The following is a 21,887-nucleotide window of genomic DNA, read 5'->3' on the forward strand; positions in this document are numbered from 1 at the left end:
TGTTGGTTATTGTGACTAATGATGCCACGAACATGGGTGTACAAGTCTCTTTCTGGATCTCTGCTTTCAGTCCTTTGGGGGTAAACCTCGAAGTGGAATGGCTAGACCATGTGGTGCTTCTGTGTTTAACTTCTGGAGGAAGCACCAGGCCTTTTGATGGTTTGGTCTGGAAGGGGTGATGCCGTCCACCTTGCCTTATTTTTGCTTGAAGGAGCCCAGCTCTCCTCTTAAAGGAGGCTCATCAGAGGATGTGAATGCCTCTCACAACCAACATGGTAGCACATGGTGTCTCCTGGCTGCTGGCTGGGCTGTCTCATTAGGAGCAGGTACCCAGAGTCAGGCCCCCAGGGAGCAGCCCACAGGCAGAGCCCCCACCACTCCTGGGGCTTTAGTTTCCATTCAGAGACAAGCGGGCACCTGGGCAGAGGAGACAGGTGCAGGCTGCCTTGGCCCTGTGTGGGTACGCTGTGGGCACTGGGCAGCCCACTGCACCATGTGGGTCCCCGGGAAGCAGGCGAGGGTGTCCAGGATGGACATGAGCTCCAGGGCCTCACTGTGGGCTGTGCCCTCCACACACATGTCCGTGTTGTACCCAGCTGTCCGGGAGGTTGGCCGCCTCCACCCGGGGTCTCTGGAATTCCTGTTCAGTGCATATTTCCCATTGCCGGTGGGAGCCTGAAGTGGAGACTTAGCCAAGGGCAAGGCTTCCTGCACCCTCACCTCACTGGTGGGCCGTGGCCACCCTGAGAGGTTGCCGCTCAGCAGGTGAGCATGTCCCAAGCTTCCCTCCCTGCCCCCGGAGCTGTGGGTGACAGATTAAGCAGAGTCCGTGGTAGGCAGAACCATCTGCTGCTGCTGCTGCTAAGTCGCTTCAGTCGTGTCCGACTCTGTGCGACCGCCTAGACGGCAGCCCACCAGGCTCCTCCGTCCACAGGATTCTCTAGGCAAGAATACTGGCGTGGGTCGCCATTTCCTTCTCCAAGGCAGAACCGTCTACAGCCTTTTAAAATGGGCCCTGTCAGGAGTGAGCAGAGCCATCAGCCTTGACTCTGAGGAGGGCAGCCCTCAGCCTCCCCAGCCTCCTTCCATCCTCCTCTCAGCCTCCTTCCAGCCTCCCCTCTGCACACTGATCCTCTCTCTCCTGGGCCTGGCTCATGGATGGCAAATTCCCACCTCCTGGTTTCCAGGGCTGGAACTGCCCTCCCTTGCAGGATGGCTCATCTAGGAGCTGGGCAGGGGGACACCAGGGAGTACGATGGCCCTGGGAGGACTTCCTGCCGAGATGAGGAGGCCAGTGCAGGAGGGGAGGGTGAAAGGTCTCCCGTCTCTGACAGCGCAGGGCCCTTGCCGCCATCCACAGCCCTACCCTCCCAAAGCCGATCATAAAGATAGGTCCCGGGGTCCTTCCTCCCGTCGCAGTACTGCAGTCCATGGAGGAGTTCGAGGGGCAGCTTGGGAGGGGCAGAAGGACCACCCCCACTGAGAGCCCCCTGGCCTGGGACTCTGTGTGGTCCCTGGAGGAGCAAGCCCCACAGTGGGAGGCTTGTCCCGGGGCTCCTGACCCCCCCCTGTAGCTATTGGTGTCCCCCAACCCCTTGCTCCCAGGCTGGACTCTCAGGAACTACCTGGACTCTAGTTGCAGCCGCTGTATGTCACCCACAGTTATTTACTTACTGTTTTTACTTAAATAGATTCTGTGACAATTCCCTTTTTTACTTAGCCCCCTCTGTGAAATCACGGGTCTGTTGTGCTAGGTGGGTGTTCTTCTAAACCATTAAAGTAGTATATAACTATTTTTTAAATGTTAAAAATGTTTAAGTGAAAAAAAAGGAGAGTGTGTGCATGTGGCCTTAACTCTCAGGCTGAGGGTCCTGCCAGTCCCCTCTCACCTGCTCCGAGGGGCCTGGGCCTGAGGGCAGGGGTGGCCTCCACGGCGGGGGAGGAGGGGAAGGTCAGCAGGAACCCAGATTTATGGACCCCTGGGACTCCCCTGGGGAAGGAGGATTCCCCTGCGTGGGAAGAGAAAAGGGTCCCCCCAGGAGTGTTCCTCTTGGGGTGCTGTCTGCAGGCCTGGCAGGGTGGTGGAGGCAGACCCGTCCACTCCCTTCCCCCTTCCACCCTGGGCCTGTCTTTGCTTGGAGTTCCAGGGGAAGCAGCTGGGGGCAGAGGAGGCTGCTCAGAGGGGCCGAGCGGCTGGGCCCCCACCAGAAAGGAGTCGGCGGGGGGAGAGTTTCACTCAGTGATTTTGCAGGAGAGTCCTGGAGGAGGGCGCAGTGAGCCGGTCTGTTGTATGTTAGGAAAGTGCAGACCCACCTGGTGGAGTTGAGGTCTGGGTGGGAGTGAGAGGGTGCCAGGCGTTGGCCCCAGGACCTGGGTTGGCTGAAGCTGGATACTGGCCCCTTGAGCAGAGAGATCCAGAGCGAGCAGTGGGTGGGGGATATGGTGAGAGAAGCAGGGTGTGAGATGAGGTGCCCCCTGGAGCCGCCCGTGTACTTTGTCCTTAGTGACCAGGCGCCCTGACTGCTGGGAGTGAGGCCTGCTCCCTGAACCAGGCTTTGCCTGAGGTTGGGGGGCCACTGTAGCCAGATTGGGCTTCCTGATGAGAGGGCCCTGTTGGCTGGGCCCTTTGGAAGTCCACAGCTGGAGGAGGAAGGAAGCCAACAGCCAGCTAGAAACCAGAGCAGCTTCGAGGGCATGAGGAAGGGACCTGTGGGGCCTGGGAGAAGCCTGCTCTTCGCTCTTCCAGCTCCCGCAGGCCCGTCCATCCTGGTGGAGCTCAAGACTGCCAGGAGGCCCAGGGAGCAGAGGGGCCAAGCGGGAGCTCTGCCCACACTGCTGCTCAGCGTTGTGTGAGCTGTGTGACCCTCAGCCGGTCACTTCTCTCTCTGCACGGCTGCTGCATGCGTGACCTCTCAGGATGACTGGGATGGTTTCTGATGGGCGCACTGTAGGCTGCAGATACAGAAGGCAGGATCTGTCACCCGGTGGGAAGTGTCCAGAGTTTCCTAGAAATACCTGCCATTCAGTGCTGGGCACGTCTCCAGCTCAGGGAAAAGGAGGCCTTGGAGTGGTGTTCTTCATGACGAAATCTTCCTTGTTGTTCACTCACTCATTCATCCCCTCATTCATTCATTCGTCAACTCCTAACCAGCACAACTCTGGCCAGGCCTTGTTCCAGGCTCAGGAGATGGAGAAACAAACTAAAGCAGAGAGGGCATGCGTGGCCGTGGCGCCATCCTGCTGACCCTGCAGGTTCTGGAGTGGGAAATCAGGGTCTGACTCTTCCGCAGTGATGCCATACTGGGCCCCGGGCAGGTGGTCCTCCCCCAGGGGTCCCTGCCACCTCAGCCTGTCCTGACGGGTTAGCAGTGGAGCCCTCTGCCCTCCTCTCCCATGAAGTCCCTCAGCGGCTCCTTTCCAGGCCTGGTGGGGGGGCCTTCGTCCCCACCCCGCCCCCTCCTGCGGCTCTCTGCTGCATTTGGGAGCAGGGGACCTGGCCAGGGACTGAGAGGGGACTGGGTCTCCTTCTGGCAAAGGAAAGGAAAAGACAGGAAAGACCAGACCCCTGAGGCCCTCGGATGTTGAATTGCGGTCAGTTGACTGCAGGGCCCACGGCTCACCCCGCAGACTCTGCCTGCAGTGCCCACCCGGGCCCTCCCCAGCCCAAACTGTGGGAAGCCACAGGCCCTTGGGCGGGTGTATGGGCCCTCCCTGAAGGGCTTGTGCTGCTGGCTGTGGGCCTGGATGAGTGTCTGGGCAGTGTGGGTGGGCCCCGGGCTGTTGCCCCTGCTCATGGCCTCTCCTGTTCCCACAGTGCGCCTCCATGACAGCATCTCCGAGGAAGGTTTCCACTACCTGGTCTTCGATCTGTAAGTGCCGAAGCGCAGGGACATGGGCTCTCGTCTGCTCCCAGCATTGGGCCTGGGCTGGGCCCCTTGGCTTCTGTAGCCCTGGCAGACAGTCCCCCGACTCCTGGGTCACCTCGCCCCCAGCCTACGTCATTGGTTTGTTGGCTTTGCATTGGTGTATGGAATCCCCCAGGGATGGGATTGCCCAGCTGGGCCCCTTCCCGACCACCCAGAACAGGGTGTGCTGGAGGCCAAGGGAGGGAAGGATCTCGGAGGAATGGTCTGGCCCTCGGTCTTCTGTTACCTTCCTTGGTGGCCTCATCACCGCTGCACTGGGGCCCATGGACTGGCATGAGTGTATGCTTGGGTGCATGAGACTGCCTGTGTGTTTGTGACTGTGTGTGTGCATTCATATATGTTGATGAGCAGGCATCTGTGGGTGTGATTTGTGGGGGCATGTGCATGAGTGGGTTTCAGTGTGTGCATATGTGTGTGATTATATGAACACATGTACACATGTGATTTGTGGTGTGTGTGCATGTGTATGTATGTGAATGTGTGTGTGAGTTGGTGTGGATATGTGGGGTGTGAACATATATGTGTGTGCATGGGTGTATGTTGGCGTCAGCATGTAACAGTGTGTGTATGATTGCCTGAAGTGTGAGTGTGCAAATGATTTGTGGGGGAATGTATCTGTTTGCATGCATGTCCACGGGTGCATGTGTGCACACACATGTGGCTTGTGGGTGTGTATGTGCCTGTGTGTGTACATGAGTATAATCTGTGGGGTGTGTGTGCATATATCCACTCTCACAAATCATGCATGCACGTGTGTGCACATTTGTACGTGTGATTTGTGGGGGTGGATGTAGATGATGGATGTGTGATTCGATCAGTGTGTACATGGGTATATATGTGCACATGTGTGTGTGAGCTGTGCTGAGCGAGAGCATCTGGGGCCCCTGCCTCCTCTCATCTCTTGCTGGATTTAGAAGCAGTGATCTCATCACCTCACTCCCCGACAGCTCCGGCTGAGCGGGGCTCTATTTAGCTGTCCTGAGTCAGTGTGACTCTGGACCCTGCGGTGGGCAGAGGTCGTAGTTTGGGGTGGCTCCGTGTGGCCTCTGGGAAGCCCAGCCCGGGGGCCCTGGCCACGGGGACAGGATGTGTCTCTGAAGGGACCTCCCCCCTCAAATGACAGATGCCTCGGCCACGGGGTGTGGAGGCCTGAGGAATGAACCTCTGGCCTACTTGGGGTCCTCTGGTCAGGAGATGCTGGAACTGTCCCCCACAGTCCCCCGTGTCCCACAAGACACCACTTCGAGATACCAGCCAGGTGTCCAGGGCTGACCTGTGATACAGTTGCCTGTGCTGGGCCAAGGCTGTGCCCCGAGCGTTCTGTTTCACGGACCCTTTGCCGTCACCCCCGTGGGTCCCCAGATCCGTTCAGCTCCACCAGCTTTTTTCCAGGAAATATAGAGGCCCCGGGCTGGAGGGTGGCCATGTCCAGGCCCCTGGTGGCAGACAGGAGGGTGTGTGGGATTCAGGAGCAGAAAAAGGGAAGAGAATGATGTGTGTGCAGGTGCGCATATGTGTATATGTGTGCACACCCATACAAGTGCATGCACGAGTGTGGGAGCGCCTTGACTCTCCTGGCTCAAGCAACAGGCACGTGTGGGGAAGGCTCTGAGGGGGGCTAATGAGAGGAAACTGGTGGGTGTGTTTGGAGCAGGTGGGAGGAGGGAGGCCCTGGGCTTTGCACATCTTCCCTGCAAACCACTGTGGCCCTCAGGCCTGTTGAAACTGCCTCTCTGGGGGCATCCAGGACACCACTAGACCTCAGGCAGCTGTTTGGTGGGGGCAGGAGGGCCTGCATGGTGTGGGGGGCTGTGGAGGGAGAGGGGAGGAGTGGAGGCATAGAGATGCTGCCAGGCCCTGCCACCCCCACCCCCAGCCCCACGCCGCCCTCCTGTGACACGCTGCAGACCCTCTGGGACTCTGTAGCCCCTGAATTGGGTAGAAGTGTCTGGCCTGAGTTGGCATCACCTTCAGGAGGCCCTTGGACCTAGGCGACTTGGGGGGCTCTGTGGATTCGGGGACTGACAGATTTCCCCACTCTCCATGCCTCAGAATGTCACGTGGCCTTGGGGACCAGGCCTGGGGACAGAGGAAGGGGCTCGCCCGGAGGCTGTGGCTGCAGCCCAGAATTGGCCATGCTGAGTGGCCAGGATCTGAGGAAAGGGAGAGGCTGGTTTCCAGACCACACCCTTCCCAGCCAGCTTGAGACGGCAGCCTCCCACCCCACCCCTGCCCCCACCAACTCCCTGCCCTGCAACCCTGGACCACAAGGCCCCTGATGCCTGTCAGCACAGCCGGAGCCTCCTGTGGATGTGGGGCCCCAGCGTTCTTGTCCCTGGCTCAGGGCAGGGCTACTGGGCTGGGGGGCTCCCTGGGCCCCTTTTGCAGCCCAGGTCAGTACCTGTGGCCTTTTCCTCTCTGCCCTGTGCTTGGACTCGGGGCCTGCAGAGCCTGACCTGTGAATTGTGGGTGCAGAAAAATAAATAGCGAGTCTTCTTCTGGGCTGGACCTAGTACTCCATCCTGCTGCTCCACACACATACGTGTACACATGGATACACAAGGACACACAGACACACGGGGCTCTGCTCCCTTGGACAGTCACCTGCTCTGAGCCTTGTTGTTGTTCAGTCGCTTAGTCGTGTCCAACTCTGCAACCCCATGAACTGCAGCACACCACCCTCCTCTGTCCTCCACTGTCTCCCAGAGTTTGCTCAAATACATGTCTGTTAAGTAGATGATGCTACCTAACCATCTCATCCTCTGCCGTCCCCTTCTCCTTTTGCCTTCAATCTTTCCATCATCAGGGTCTGAGCTTTAGTCTCCTGGAACCTGAAAAATTCCTTGCTCCTGGGATAGTTGGCTTCCAACAGGATTTGAGGGCCAGCATCTAGCCTCCAGCAGGGGCATCCTAGCACCCACTGCATCCCCAGTTTTGTGTTTCTCTAAGAGAGAGCCTGCCCATGCCAGGGCCACTGTTCAGCAGTGCCCATGCCTGTGGTCACTGTGGACCAGGCTGGCCCTGAGTGCTGGGCACAAAACAAGGCCAACCCAAGCCCCAGGTCCCAAGAACGAATGGGAACTGAGATGCAAGTGGAGAGATCCCAGCATGTGGGGCCAGCACAGCTGGAGGGGGTGTGGAAGGAGGGTGTGTTTGCAGAGGGAGTGCCCTTGGTGTCCCCACTGGAGGAGACATGGGAGGGAGACTCAAGACCTTGCAGGGGTAGAAAAGCTCTAGATGGACCTTCTGGTGGACTTGGAGCTGGCCGAGTAGGCTGAGGGGCTCGGACAGACCCGGGGATTGAGCTTTCCTGCTCCCCTGTGCATCCAGCCTTGGCCCCTGCTTTTCACCTTGCTGTCCACACCCACATTCTCAGCCAGGGGATCCCGAGTGCCTGGGATCCCTGCTGGGTTCACTGAGGCTCTCCAGGCAGTGGTTTCTGCCCTGGGCAGGGGGATCCATCCTGACCTTAGGACCTGAAGGCTGCTCCCTGGCCCAGGGACAACCGGCGAGAGAGTGTGTGGATGGAGGTCCTACTCTCTTTCTGGAGATGGACTTTGAACACCTCGTGACCTCACCCACTGGGGAGGCCACATCCATGCACTGTCTCTTCTGGCCCCTCCGCCTTGTGCGGGGGCTGCATCACTGGCCTTGGGGGGTTCAAGGAGGGTAAGCCAGTTTTTCTCAGGCCTGGAATTAGTCACAAAGCCTGGGTAACAGTCCAGAGGCCTAGAACAAACTCCTGGGCTGCCCCCTCTGGGAAAGTCACTGAGATCATTGAAGCTCAGTTTTCTGAGCTTAAGAGACCAGTGTCATGGAGAGGGGTGTGAAGACTAAAGCGTGTCAGTCCTGAGTTACTCTAGAGATGGAGGTGCTGGCGGTGTGGGGGACGTGGAGGTGAAGACGGTGGAGATGCTGGTGGTGATGACGAGCACGGGGTGGGGGTGGAGATGCTGGTGGTGATGGAGGGGACCTCTCTGCTCTTCTCACAGGGTCACTGGTGGGGAGCTCTTTGAGGACATTGTGGCCAGAGAGTACTACAGTGAGGCGGACGCCAGGTGGGTGTAGAGCCCTCGCACGCTCCCTCCCCCTCTTCTCCTGCCCGGCCCTCCCTCACTAAGCCTTGCTCCTCCTCCTCTGGCCTCCATCATCTCTCATACACTTTGTCCCTGACGTGGTCCAGGGAGATGGTCAGCTGGGTGAAAGCCCTGCTTGGAGCCCTCTGGGGCGGTCCTGGGGCCAGGGTGGGGGCAGGCAGCTGGTGTGTCCCAAGTCAGGGAGGGTCCAAGCCTGCCCCAGGGTGGGACCTGGCCCACAGAGGGGCTCTCCATGCGGTGGCTGGTGGGGGGAGAGCGGGTGGAGAGTGGTGCTGGGCCTCCTCTTGCCGCCGTGGATGTCTGACCAAGGCCTTCCCCGTGGAGACTCACGGTTTCCAAATGCTTTTGCCCAAGACAGGCCGGGAACCCCTTTCTGTGACATCCTCCCAGGACCACCTTGGAGGCAGAAAGGGAAGGCCATGGGGGCCTGGGCTGGTGGGAAAGGTGCCCACTGGCCCTCCTTCAGGGCTCCCTGGGGGGCAGTGAGCAGGAAACCAGGGCCTGAGGTGGGGGGTGAAGGAGCTTTATCAGCCCTCACGGGGGGTTGAAGGGAACTGACATTTTCAGACATGCTGTCTGCAGCGAGGCTGCTGGTGGATGGCAGGGCCCCGCCTGGAAGGGTGGGCACCCCTCCCATGACCCATGCTGTTGCCCAGACGCCACTCTGATCCATGACAGTTACGTCACTCCTGACAGTGCATCTCTGGGCCACCACTGCTGGCCAGCCCAGCCTGACCCCGCCGGGCTCCCAGGAAAACATGCACTTAAAAGAAAAGAATAAAAAGACTGGCAGCAGTCGTCTCTAGGCCGTGAATTTTCAGATGCTTTTCAAGTTTTGAATCTTCTTTGTCTATTTTAAAATTTGTCTTTAATGAATATGTATTCCCTTTCTAATCAACATTATTTTAAAAAGCAGCTATTTGAGACTGGCTTCTGCACCCCCAGACAACCTTGCCTGTCAGTGACAGCCTGAGCCCCCTTGAGAGGGTGGGAGTGGGTTCTGGTATCACCCAGGCAGGCCCCCACCTGGGCAGCAGGAGGCCAGGGGCCTGGCGGGCGCTGGGTGGGGTGTTGGAGTCTGTGGTGGAGAGGGGTGGCTGGGTCAGGGCTCTGGCTCCCGAGGGTACATGGGCACTGGCTGCTTTCCTGAGGCTCCTTGAAGAACGGTGTTCACTTTGCATGACAGCCTGGGAACGACTTGCAGAACCCAGACGAGGAGGGCTGCCTTCCGGTTCTGCCTGCGGTGCCTCCCGGGTGCCTTGGGGGTGCGGGAGGGCTTACCTTAGCTGTTCTCTTTTACCCTCCTGGAGCATCCTGCCAGAGCTTCTTGGTCTTACGGGCCCACCACGGGGCACGGCCTGGGGCCTGGCACCTTCCCACACTCTGTCAGGGACGGTCTCGCTGGAGAGGGGATGTGACCCACAGAGGAGCCTTGCTTTTGGCTGGAAGGCCCCCGTGCCCACCTCTACTCCTGCACTCCCTCCCCCACCCCACCCACGTCCCCTAGTTCCCCAACACCTTGTCGTTGGCGCTCCACCCTTGCCCCCCTCACCTCCTGACCTCATCTACTCCACCCCCTTCTGCACCACCCCACCCATCCAGCTCTGTGCCTCCCTCCTGCCCGTCCAGGCGGCAGGGATCTGGATCTTCCTCCCTGGATATCTGTTGTGGAGGCTCCTCTGGAGTTTGCCCCCCCCTCCCCACACACACACACAAATGCTTGGTTTCCTAGGCTCCGCCTTGCTGGTGGCCAGACTATGAGGAAGAGGGTGAGAGGCAGCGCTCTTGGGGATCCCTCCCAGCTGGCCCCACTCATTAAACCCGTATGTCTGGCTGTCGTTTCTCCCAGGAATCCTGGCCCCGGAACTGTGTGTTTGATCTTTGTGTTGGTGCTTAGCCTGTAGGCAGGAGGGTCTGAGAGAGTGATGTGGATGCCCACGTGGGTGGGTCGCCCACGGGCATCACCAGGAGCTGTGGCAGATGGGGGTAAAGGCTTTCTCCCACCCTGGGAGGGTATTTCCCCTCGGGACCTCCTCTGAAAGGGATCTGGGCTGTGTTGAAACTGGAGCCCTAGACACCTGGCTGGGGTGGTGGGTACCTCCCTAACCACGATGCAGTCTGGCCCCCATCTAGTGCACCCGCCACCTTCCAAGGCCCTGCCTGGGGCCATGCTGCTCATAGCTGAGCATCCGATGAGTTCCCGAAGTGTCACATCTCTAGAGGAAGAGGACGCAAGGCAGGAGTTGCTTTTCTGAACCCTTTTCTAACCAAGAAGGCTGGAGATTCCTTTGAAGAGAAAGTGGAATCTTTATTTTGGAGTTTGTGGGGAAAATTAGGGGTCTTTTTTTCAAACCTTGGAAAGCAAAGTTCAAATCCATTTTTAAAAAACCCTGAAAATAGTATGGTTCATGAGAGGTGCTTGGGGGTGTGTGTGTGTGTGATAATGCTGGCTGACCCTGGGGGGTGGGGGAGGAGGAGGAAGGGGAAGGGAGGGGAAGGATCATATCCCAGGTAACAGCAGAGCCTGGAACCAGGAGAATAATGTCCAGGACCGGCCAGCATCTGGAATGATGCGGGGGAACAATTCTGCCCACAAAGTGACTTTCTAAACTCTTCCGTTTGAAAGGAGTCCTCATGAGGAAGATGGTATAATGTAAATGGAAGGCAGAAGGGACCTTGTGACGGGCCAGTCAGTCTCATGTTCCCCAAGGCCCTGGTCTCGAACTGGAGACCAGGGTGGGAGCAGGGTGAGAAGGGCGCCAGGAGCGGTCTCCAGGGATCCCTGGAGGGCAGGCTTCCCGGAATGGGCTGCTCTCCAGGCACGTGAGTGTCCCGTCCACCTGCTGGCTGCAGAAGCCACTTGCCCATCAATCCCAGGGATGCTGTGAAGAATAGGCTTGGGAGACAGGCCGGTGCTGCCACATTGGCTGTGAGAAGGGGTGTACCCTCCACAGTTTTCTCTGGGGCGGGGCCTGCGGGATGGGCGGACAGGGCTGTGTCAGAGCTGTAGGCCTTGATTTCAGCGGCCGGGCTGAGCCCTGGGATGCCCAGGGAGAGATGCAGACTGGTGCTGGCTCAGCAGGTGTAGTCACCCCATCCTGGCACTAGTTTGGAGCCCTGAATCCTCAGGAGGGGACACAGAGGAGGAGAGAGGGCACCGCTCACCCACATCTGAGCCGATGTATCAGTTGGTGCTGCAGCAGGTGCCTCTCGGGTCCAAGAAACCTTCCTGCAAGGCCAAGGACACAATGAGAGGAGAGAACTAACACGTGTCTGCAGTCACGGAGGCCACAGTCCAGTGCAGAGATGCACGCCACCCAGAGTGCAGGGCCGCCACGTGACTGCAGGGGGGACGACGTGGGAGCCCCGAGCTCGCTCCACACGGAGGAAGGTCTAGAGAGCGTCCTGAGGTTGAGAGCAGAGGCAAAGTCATGAGGGTGAGGAAAGAAGATGGGATTGACCCAAAACTAACATCAAGACTTGCAGGGGTCTCAGCAGGCCTGAGGTTGGAGCCAGGTCATTCCAGGGCTTTCAGGGAGTGGCCAGTAGCCCAGGGGACTCCAGCCTGTGTCTGTGAGGACTGCTGATGGTATGGAGGAAGGCTTGGGGTTCCACATGGATGGCAGAGTACACAGCTCAGGTGGACACCCCCAGGGGCAGAACCAGGGTCTGGCCACAGCAGCACAGGCAGGGGCTGGTTGACCTGAGGGTCCCTGAGCCCCTGGGTCGGGTGGGGTGCTGCAGTGAGCAGGTGGTCCAGGGACTCAGGGCTGAGATCCAGGAGGATGCAGTGATGCCCCGGCACGGCCCCCCGGGGCTCAGATTCCCAGGAACTGGGAAAGCCAGCGCCCCCTTCCCAGGGCCCCAGCTCAGCGGTCTCAACTGCAAGTGCTGGCGCTTCCTCTGGCCTCTGCCTCCACCCAGTGGCCTGTCCTGTCCTCAGAGGAGCTCCCCAGACCTCACAGCTGAGCTCCGCCCATGAGGAAAGAGGCCCCTGGATGAACTTGCCCTGATGGGGCAGCCTGGAGGGGCTGAGCCCGTGTCTACAGTCACGGGAGGGCTAGTAGTGGCTGGATGTGGACCTGGAGATACAGGGATGAGGGTGAGGACCACAAAAGACGGAGGCTGGCAGATGAGAGTGTGGTGGGAGGGACAGGAGCAGGGAGGGAGGCCCTGGGAGCAGGTGGGACAGGAGAGCTCAGGGCTTGGGGCAGGGGTGGGGTTTCCAGCCCTTAGAGGCGTCTAAAGGGAGGGGCTGCTGGGGGACTGTTACCCACAGGTTTGGGCCTAGCTCCTTCTGACCCCATAAACCTCAGGAAATCCGTCATCACTAGGACTCTGAGGTCCAGGTTTCTCCAGGGTGGACACTCAGGGTTACTTTTCTAGCAGGTGGAGACCACCAGTATGTGGTCTCCAGGTGTGGTCAAAGCTATTTGAGAACATGGGCTGGTTTCTTGTCCCTTCTCTGAGTTTGCTTTTAGGAAAACAAAGTCCATCCCTCCAGCTGACCTTCAGTCACCTCCCCGATCTAGCCGCGGCAGGAGCAGTCCTGCCTGTGCCTCCCTCACTCCCACCAGAGCCGCTGGGGCCAAGACCCCAGGGATGGGCTATGGCAGCCTGTGGCACGCCTGTCTCTGGTGGCTGGTAATGCTGCAGGGGCGCTGTGGAACCCCAGGGGTCTGTGCCTGGCTCTGGGGGCAGCTGGACACTTCCCAACCACCTAGAGGAGGCAGGTGCAGGTCACCGGGGCTGGGGGCGTCTAGGTCTGGAGGCACCTGGGTCTGATACCTAGGGCCATTGCTGAAGCCCAGGTGTGGGAGGTGCCTGGGGAGAGCCTGGACCTTTTTCTCCAACCAGTGATGCCCTAGAAGGCTCGGGACTTCTCCCTAATCTGGAAGGAAGCCCCTGGCTCGGGGCCCTGGATAGTGCCAGGCTGCCCCCAGCGACCCCAGTGCTGCTATGGAGCTGAGCTGTCTAGCACGGCAGCCAGCAGCCAGAGTGGACGTGAAGTTTATTTTAATGAAATGACACCTGCTCTCACACATGTGTGCTGGTGACTGCAGCGTTAGCACAGCCTCAGAACAGAGAGGGGCCCCGGTGCCCAGGGCAGCACCCCCGCAGTGTGGCACTGGCCTGCCCTCTCTCCCTTGCCCTTTCACCTCTCCCCTCCCCTCCCGTTGTCTGGGTCTCCAGCCTGCCTTGCAGGGTGTACACTCAGCCCTGGCCTCCCTCCCCAAGGGCACTCAGCTCAGGGCCAGGCGTGGCCAGCATGAGCCTGGGGTGGAGTGCACTGGGGCCAGGCATCTTTCCTCTGTGGGCCTGCTTAGAGGGGAGGGCGTGCCTTGTGTTGACCTTTGGGGGTGAAGAGCCCCAGAGGCCCCCTTCTGGCCAGGGTCTTGTCCCCCATGTGGCAGGCAGCAACTTGATTCCCTGCTTCCCCCGGGCCCCCACTGGGCTGGAGACCCCAGCACTCCCACACAGCACCCTTCTCCTGCACCCCGCCCACTCCTCAGGGGCCACCCGCACTAATGCGCCTGCTGTTTGCTGCAGTCACTGCATCCAGCAGATCCTGGAGGCGGTTCTCCACTGCCACCAAATGGGGGTCGTCCACAGGGACCTCAAGGTGAGTTCCCCTCCCTCCCCAACTCTGTGCCAGGTGTCTGTCGTCTGTAACTGCATGTCGTGTTTAAGGGGAGACTCGGGGGTAGGGCAATGCACCAGAAGACACGTGTGTGTGTGGAATGTTTGCATATGTGTGTTCCCGTGTGTTTTTGCGTGAAGGTGTGCACCTATGAGAATGTGTGTGCACATGTGTACATGTGCATTGGCACTTATAAGAGTATGTGTGTGCATGTGTTTGTGTTTGAAGGTGCATGCTTGTGAGAATGTGGGTCTGTGCGCACACATGGACGTGTGTATGTGTGAGCACGTGTACATATGCATGTGCATTTGTGCATGTGTGTGAGACTGTGTGTGCGCGCATGTGTGTTTGTGGGTGTGCATGCATGCATGTGTCTGTACACATCCCTCCCAGTGCCTCTAGGCTTAAGGGCTGAGAGGGGACAGTTGTCAAGAACCAGCCTTAGTAGCACATGTCCACGCGGAGTCTCGCTTTCTGGGCTCCAGTTGAGATTCGGACCTGGCAGGAGAGACACAGAGAATGTACACGCAGGTGGGGCTGATGCCTGGGGAGCAGGGGGTGGAGGGGCCAGTTTGGTCTCTTCAAACTTCCAGTCCTTTCTACTCATCTCTGTGGCCCTTGGCTCAGCTCTGGGCAAAGTGACTGCAAATCATTTAAAACAAGAGTTGTCACCCACAGGCCTCCGTGTGGTGGGAGGGGCCCTCAGGAGGAGCTGCAGCCCTCCTGCCTCTCCCTTCTCCTCCCCCTTCTTCCTGTCCTTCCCCTTCCCCCCTCCTCCTCCTCTCAATCTCTCCTCCTTTCTTTGACTTCAGCTTTCTCCAAGTCTGAGTTTGGGTCAGTTTCTTCTCTCGTTGGTTTTGCAGGGGATGGGGGAACCCCTGGGCCTGCATCCCTGCTGGTGGTGTTTGAGACCAACCTTCCCGTGGGTGCTAGGGCTGAATGGAGTCACATCCTTCTGGGGCTGCCCAGAGGTGTGTGTGTGTGTGTGTGTGTGTGTGTGTGTGTGTTTGTGTGTGTGTGAGCTGATTTTGTGGAGCTGCTCTTGGGGGGAAGTCCCACCAGGAGCAGGCCCGGGACCCACCCTGTGCCCTCATGTGTCCCCGCTCCCACTCTGCATGTGCTGTGTGGTCCCCTGTCCTCTCATGGGCCTGCCCAGGCTCCCCCCCGATGACTGCCTGTCCTGTGGGTGCCCCTCTGTCTCTGTGTCTTGTCTGCATGGGCCTCACTCAGGGGCCTCTGGAAATAGGGGCCACAGGGAAGAGGGCATGCATCCCTCCTTCATCCTGGACCTCACGATGCATAACAAACCTGGAGCCCAAAGCTCCGAAGTGCAGATGGATGCTCTCCCCAGCCCAGGTGTGACCTGAGGGCACCCAGAACCCTTGCTGAGAAAAGGAAAAAGGGGTTAGGACGAGTTGGTCTCCTGTCTCCCACCAGGTGTTGGGGGGAGCAGGCTGTCCCTCCTCTTCTAGAGAGGCCTCTGTCATCTTGGCCGAGACAGACCTCCAGGAGCATACTGTGGTGGGTTTCCTCTCAGTCAAGGTGTGGAGGGTGGAGAGAGCAGAGGGGCTTGGTGCCATCTTGGCGGCTGTGAGGGAGCCAGGGTGGGGCCTGCAGGCGGGAACATCCCTGTGCAACCCAGCTGGGTCCCCTCCGTCTCCTCCCAGGGAAGAGCCTTCTTGCCCAGCTCTTCCCAGGGACTAGGTTCCCTTAGCTCCTTCTTCCCAGAGAGGCATTCTAAGTCACTTCAGTTGTGTCCGACTCTGTGTGACCCCATGGACTGTAGCCCATCAGGCTCCTCTGTCCATGGGATTCTCCAGGCAGGAATACTGGAGTGGGTTGCCATTTCATCCTCCAGGGGATCTTCCTGACCCAGGGATCGAACCCACATCTCTTATGTCTCCTTCACTGGTAGGCAGGTTCTTTACCACTAGTGCCACCTGGGAAGCCGAAGAATGCTGGTTTATTTTCTTGGGGTGGGGGGAATCTGATCTGTAGAAGCTGGGTCAAGCCCCCAGCTGCAGCCCCTGACCCATAGTATTTCAGACTTCTTTTATAAAAAAAACATTTTTTAAAAATTTGAAGTATAGTTGATTTGCAATGTTGTGTCTATTTCAGACTTCTTGGTGTGGGGTTTGTGGGGAGGTAGGGGTCTGGTTGGACTCCGGGAGTTGGTGATGGACAGGGAGGCCTGGTGTGCTGTGGTTCATGGGGTCGCAAAGTCGGACACGACTGAGTAACTGAACTGAACTGAACTGAAGGGGTCCCCCTGCCCTACTCACACTGGCAAAATCAAGGTGTTCAGAGGCCTCCCGGCCGTGCTGCGCAGGCGGGGCTGAGTATCCCCAGCACGTGTCACTTGGAGTGACGGAGCCTCATCCACCAGCTGTGTGGGGCCTGGAGAAGCCCTGGTTTCTGCCTCATGGGCTGGCGTGATTCATCTATGCCACACGATTTGTCCTCACGCCCCCGGTGTCCAAGCAGGGTTAACTCAATTCTGTTGGCTGCATTTGTCTTTCTTGGTGGCACTAAGGTGGGCGGCATGGTGTCAGCAGACCTTCCTGTCGGGAGGGTGGCCTGGTGAGGGGGCTGAGGGCCCGGAGAGCCCCCAGCAGCCAGGGACGAGGGAGTCCAGTGGCTTTGAGCTCTGAGCGCTGCCCTCTGGGAGCTGGCGAGGCCAGTGGGACAGGCTGGGATGGAGGAGCCTAGCAAGCAGGACACAGTGAACAGGGAACTCCTAGGGCCTTCGGAGCCAAGTGTTCCCAGTCACAGGGCAGCAGCCTCCTTGGCACCCCAGTGGGACAGGGATGAATACCCTTCCTTCTGGCATGAGCAAGGCGCTGCTCCCCGAGACCAGGAGGTCCGCACGGGGCCCTCCCCTCCTGTGGGCAGCCAGCCCAGGGCTGGTGGGACTTGGATGTCCTACTCTGCTTAGTCCGTACGGGCCCTTGGTTTTCCTCCTTGCCCTTGAGAGTCTCCATCCTGCAGGAAGTGCCTGAACCTTCCAGCAGCCGCTCTCACTGTGCAGCCAGCCTTGGTTGGGGGAGGGAAGCCCCCCTACAGTGGGGGTCTGGGCCCCGCATGGCCTGCTGGGGCCTCCAGGGTGTGCTGTTTTGGTCCCAGCGCCCCGAGTTCACAAGCTTGCACTTTGAGAGCCAGCTTCCCTCAGCTCTAGGGCTCATGTCCCTGCCCCCGGCAAGTGGGGGACAGAGACAGACTGTGGGGTGCAGGCTCTGGGGTGCGCTCAAGCCAAAGATGTCAGCCATGCTGGGGGGACACCCATGTGGTCAGGGGACCTGTGCGCCCCCACCTGCCAAGGGGTATTCTGTCCCCCTCTCTCCGGTGACACCCCTGGGTGTAAACCCCACACCCTCGGGCTGCTCACCTTCCCCACAGCCCGAGAACCTGCTCCTGGCCAGCAAGTGCAAAGGGGCTGCGGTGAAGCTGGCGGACTTCGGCCTGGCCATCGAGGTGCAGGGGGACCAGCAGGCGTGGTTTGGTGAGTACCCGGCCAGCCCACTGGCCAGGGGATAGAGCGGGGGTGTCTGCCACCCCTTTGGTCCTTCACACCGCCCTTTCCCCTCCTGCTAGGGTTTGCTGGCACGCCAGGCTACCTGTCTCCCGAGGTCCTGCGCAAGGAGGCGTACGGCAAGCCGGTGGACATCTGGGCGTGCGGTGAGGCTGGTGTGCCGGGCGAGGTGGGCTGCACCCACAAGCACTGCACCAGACCCACACTTGGCTGCCCCTAACTGGGAGCACCCTCCCACCCAGACCGGAATTACTAATACAACCCTGGCTGCTGCCGAGAAGCCCACCACCCCACTGCCTGCCCTGCGCTCGGCAGAGCAGTCTGGAGAAGGGGCAGCAAGTGCCCGGATGGTGGATGGATACTGGAGGGGCGGGGGCTGTGCGGACCACCCTGGCAGGGCTGCCTCCTTGCCAGGGGCATCTCCCCCACAGTCAGGGCAGTGGAGGGGGCTGTTCTCGGGCCTCCCCTGTGAAGTAGGGGGGGGGCGGCAGAGGAGCTGTTGATGCCATTCTGCAAACATGAGGGTCTCCAAAGAGGGACACTGGTTGACGCTGGCTGTGGGGGTAGAGAGGAGGGGGTGCTTGAGGACCCCAGTGTCCTCATGGGACTTGCTGGCCTTGGCCCGCGACCCCCACCCTAGCCGATGCTGAGAAACTAGCTGAGTGTCCTGTAGCTGTTCAGTACCAGAGCTGGGCATCTGGCTCCCATCCCGGGATCACACGCCAGACACTCTGTGGCAGCATGCGACTCATGTGTGGTTGCACTGGTGGGCTCCGCTGGGCTGCTGGGCGTGGGCAGTGAGGGCAGCAGCAGGAGGCCCTGGGCTCTTGGCTCTCCTCAGGGGTGATCCTGTACATCCTGCTCGTGGGCTACCCACCCTTCTGGGACGAGGACCAGCACAAGCTGTACCAGCAGATCAAGGCCGGGGCCTATGACGTGAGTGCCAGGACCCCCAGTCCCTCCCTATCTGGGGGAGGCAGGCTGGCAGAGGCGGGGTGTGGGGTGACACCCCTGTTTTCAGATGAGACCCTTTGGAGAAGTCTGTCTCCTGTCTGGGGAGGGGGATTCAGGCTCCCCTGTGCCTGGTTTTCCTTTCTAGTTCCCGTCCCCTGAGTGGGACACGGTCACTCCCGAAGCCAAAAACCTCATCAACCAGATGTTGACCATCAATCCCGCCAAGCGCATCACGGCACACGAGGCACTGAAGCACCCGTGGGTCTGCGTAAGTCGCACCAGCCCCGGACCACCCCCTAGCCTGTGGACCTTGGGCCCTCTCCTCGAATCCAGTGGGTTGGTCCTGTGGTCTCCTGAGGGCTAGGTGGCTTGGGATGTGCTGGTGATTTAAAGGCCTCAGTCCCTGGGAGGACAGGAGCTCCATGAGAAGAGGAGGCGCAGTCCAACATGTGAGGGGATGGAGTGGCAAGGAGGGTGAGGGCCAGGTGGTGGTGGGCACAGGTGGAGTGGACAGCCATAGGAGGTGATGGACTTGGAGATTAGGCAGGCAGTGGGGATAGGTGGCCTCCAGCTGCAGTGAGTAGCTGGTAGCTCTTGGCTCAAGAGCCCCAGGGGTGCTGCTGCCCTGAGCCTCTCCCTGACCCCCCCTCTTTTGAGCACCCCCCTTGGGGACAAAGCTGGTGCCCCTCGGGGCTGCTTGCAATAACACCCTCCCTCGTTCCCTCCCCACAGCAACGCTCTACTGTGGCCTCCATGATGCACAGGCAGGAGACCGTGGAGTGCCTGAAAAAGTTCAACGCTCGGAGGAAGCTCAAGGTGAGACGCTGACCCCAGTGTGTGGCCAGGGTGCCCTGCCATGCTCACATGCTCGCCTACCCAGAGGCACTGAGGGCCCTGCACTAGGGGTGGCTAGAGGGGTTCCAGCAGGCCTGGCAGGGGTCCTAGCCACCCAGGACAGGCTGCTCGTGGGTGAAATCCAGACCAGATGTGTCAGGTGGACTTGGTCCCTTCCATGGCAATGACACCAAAGGTGCCCAGATGTCGGCTGGACCCTCCTCAGTCTCCCACGCTGCCCGTGAGGTGTTCCTTGGGCTCCCCGGTGGCAGGGGGCTGGGAGGCATGCCCTGTGGTCGGTCATGCTGTCTGGGTGGGAGTGAGCTGAGACACTTCTGACCTGGGGCACTTCTGGTCAGGAGAGCAGCCAAGCTCTGCGGCTCAGAGGGGCAGGAGGGAGGGGGCCCTGGGCACAGAGGCCACTGGGCACCAGGCCCATCCTGCCTACAGGCTGCTCTGTGCTGAGGGCGCATGTTCAGGCCTGACCGGGCCCCTGGCTGCTATGCACGCACCTCTCAGGGAGAAGAAGGGCTGTGGGGAGAGGCAAACCCCCAGCCTCAGTGGCCCAGGGGTCTTGAAGCACTTTAGAAGCTTGGTTTGGTGGATAGTTTAGGGCCCAGGACAGGTCACTGTTAATTCTGCATGAGGTGACTTGTCTGAGTGCAGCTGGTGGGCGTGTAGAACTCTTGGCTCTCTAAGAGACCTTGACCCCAGGTCTAGGGGTTGTGGGGGGAGGGGGTCTCCGCCTGGCTTCAGCCGTGTGTCTCTCTCCAGGGTGCGATCCTCACCACCATGCTGGCCACACGGAATTTCTCAGGTGAGAACAGCCATCTCCAGGAGCAGCAGGCCTGCGGTGGGAAGCCTGGGGAGTGACCCGCCACCAGCCGCCTGCCCCGTCTTCACCCCCACAGTCCCGTCCTCTGCTGCCGGCCCGGCCCGGCCCGGCCTTCCTCCCTCTGAGACCCTTGGGCCTCAGAGGAGGCCTGGGCTCTGGCCGGGCCCCCCCGAGGGCCCGTCCCTGCGTGTTGGGTCTGTGTCTGAGCTGCCTGCCGGCCGGGCCGCACTTCCATGTATCTGTCCAGGTGTTGGTCGGCACCTCTGTGGCCTCGTTGTTGTCCTGAATCCTCTGAGCACCCGTTCTGTGTTGGGAGAGAGGGAGGCGAGAGGAGGCTCCGGACACGCTGGCTGGTGGCCGCCCGCTTGGGCACGAAGGAAGGGTGGGCAGGGCTGGGGGCGTGCTGCCGCTCCGAGGGTCTATCGGCGACCCTGAGGCCTCGGGACAGGGCAGGCCTAGTGGGGACAACGTCCCCCAGGTGGGGCTGCCGCCCCCTCGCTCTCCTGTGGCTTGTCTGTCGCCCGCGATGCCGGCGCGGGAGCGTCTGTGGTCGTCCTCGTTGTCCGTTTGCATCAGCACCCGCCCCCTCCTGTTACCTTGCTGTGATACTGTGCTGCCGGGCCGGGGGGCATGTTGTCACACCAATACTAATAGGACGTGTCCTGTCGCACGCCTGGCCGGGCACCCGGAAGGCCCCGCTGGGGTTTTCCAAGGAGAAAGGAGGCAAATGCTTTTCCCAATGTCAATCGGTCTCCATCTTGTTTTCACGCTCCTGTGAAAGGGGTTCTGGAACCATCCGTCACCTAAACTTTGACTCTAATCTTCTTCTGCTTCCTTTGTCTCTTCTCTTCCCTCACCTCGCCCACCCCTCGTCTGTGTCCGCCCCTCCCCTCGTCTCTAACCCGGTGCTAACAGTGGGCAGACAGACCACCGCTCCGGCCACAATGTCCACCGCGGCCTCCGGCACCACCATGGGGCTGGTGGAACAAGGTAGACGTCCCGCCTGTCGGCATGCAGCTCCCCTCGCTGCACGCAGCCGCCAGCAGGGCCTTGAGAGCCACCCCAGAGGCCCCGGGAGCCCCTGCTCCCGCCGTGGACACGCCCACAGAGCCCCCACCCTGGGCAGGGAGCCAGCATCCATGTCCCAGCAGCCTCACCTGTAATAGGAGGGGCCAGCTGAGGTGACCCCCGAGCCATGTCACCCTGCGTGCATTTGACTGAATTCCCCAGTCCTGATTCCTGAGTCTGGGGGTCGGGAGACCCCCCACTCCACTTCTGGTCTGAGCCCTTTGCTCTCTGAGGCTCACTCCCCACTTATCCGTCAAGACCCTATTTAGAAAGACAAGGAGCCTCTTTTCTGGGGCTGCTGCTGGGGGGGTTGAATCCCGAATGGGAGCCCTGGGGAGAAGGGCATGGGCAGAGACTGTGCCCCATGAAAGCCCACTCGCCACCCCATCCACCCCGGACTTGGCCTCTACCTGCCCTCAGGAACGTGCCCTGTGCTCCCGGCCGCTCATACGGAGCCAGTGGTCCGTACTGAGTCTCAAACACGTATGTCTGCCCTGTGAGTCTCAAGACGTGGCCCTTGGCCTCCCAGGGAATGACTTTAAAGACCTCCTCTTGGTTTCCTTCTATGAGGCCCCTCACCTCGTCCCCAGCCCATGAGGGGAGAGGCAGAGTCTGCCCATCTACCGCCCCTGTCTTTGAAGGGCAGACTTTCCAGGGAGTCACCCGACTGTGACCTTGGCCAGACCCTATAAGGCTAGTGAACCCCAAGACCTCCTAGGAAGCCCATGGCCCCAGCCCAAGCTGAGGGTGGCACGAACTTAGCAGGGCGGAGCTGCAGCTGAGGGCCAACCAGGTGCTCCCCAGACAGGGTTGTGTGGCTAGAAGAAGCCCTCTCTTCCTGCCACTGCCTCAAGTGTCCGCGGGGACAGGGCAGATGCCCAGCTGCTCCTAGGCCTAGGCCCTTTCTTCCCTACATGTCCAGCCCGGCTCTTTTCCCCTGACCCTGCAGGATGCGCAGGCCTGCCTGCCCACCCAGAGGACCCCAAGTGCTGCCTCCTGGGGT

The 21,887-nt window shown here is 60.1% G+C and overlaps 1 protein-coding gene across 1 annotated transcript in view; it reads left to right on the forward strand.

The window, feature by feature from the left end:
- The window catches only part of CAMK2B (calcium/calmodulin dependent protein kinase II beta), a 92,268-nt gene that overhangs the window by 52,764 nt on the left and 17,617 nt on the right, over positions 1-21,887 (forward strand). The window contains exons 4-12 of the mRNA XM_061165609.1: positions 3,815-3,869; positions 7,919-7,984; positions 13,574-13,646; positions 17,061-17,163; positions 17,256-17,339; positions 18,035-18,129; positions 18,293-18,415; positions 18,880-18,963; positions 19,756-19,798. Coding sequence (XP_061021592.1) covers positions 3,815-3,869; positions 7,919-7,984; positions 13,574-13,646; positions 17,061-17,163; positions 17,256-17,339; positions 18,035-18,129; positions 18,293-18,415; positions 18,880-18,963; positions 19,756-19,798 — 726 coding nt within the window. The remainder of the gene's footprint in view (positions 1-3,814; positions 3,870-7,918; positions 7,985-13,573; positions 13,647-17,060; positions 17,164-17,255; positions 17,340-18,034; positions 18,130-18,292; positions 18,416-18,879; positions 18,964-19,755; positions 19,799-21,887) is intronic.

The sequence above is a fragment of the Dama dama genome, chromosome 18, assembly GCF_033118175.1.
Source record: "Dama dama isolate Ldn47 chromosome 18, ASM3311817v1, whole genome shotgun sequence".
Classification (NCBI taxonomy): Eukaryota; Metazoa; Chordata; class Mammalia; order Artiodactyla; family Cervidae; genus Dama; species Dama dama.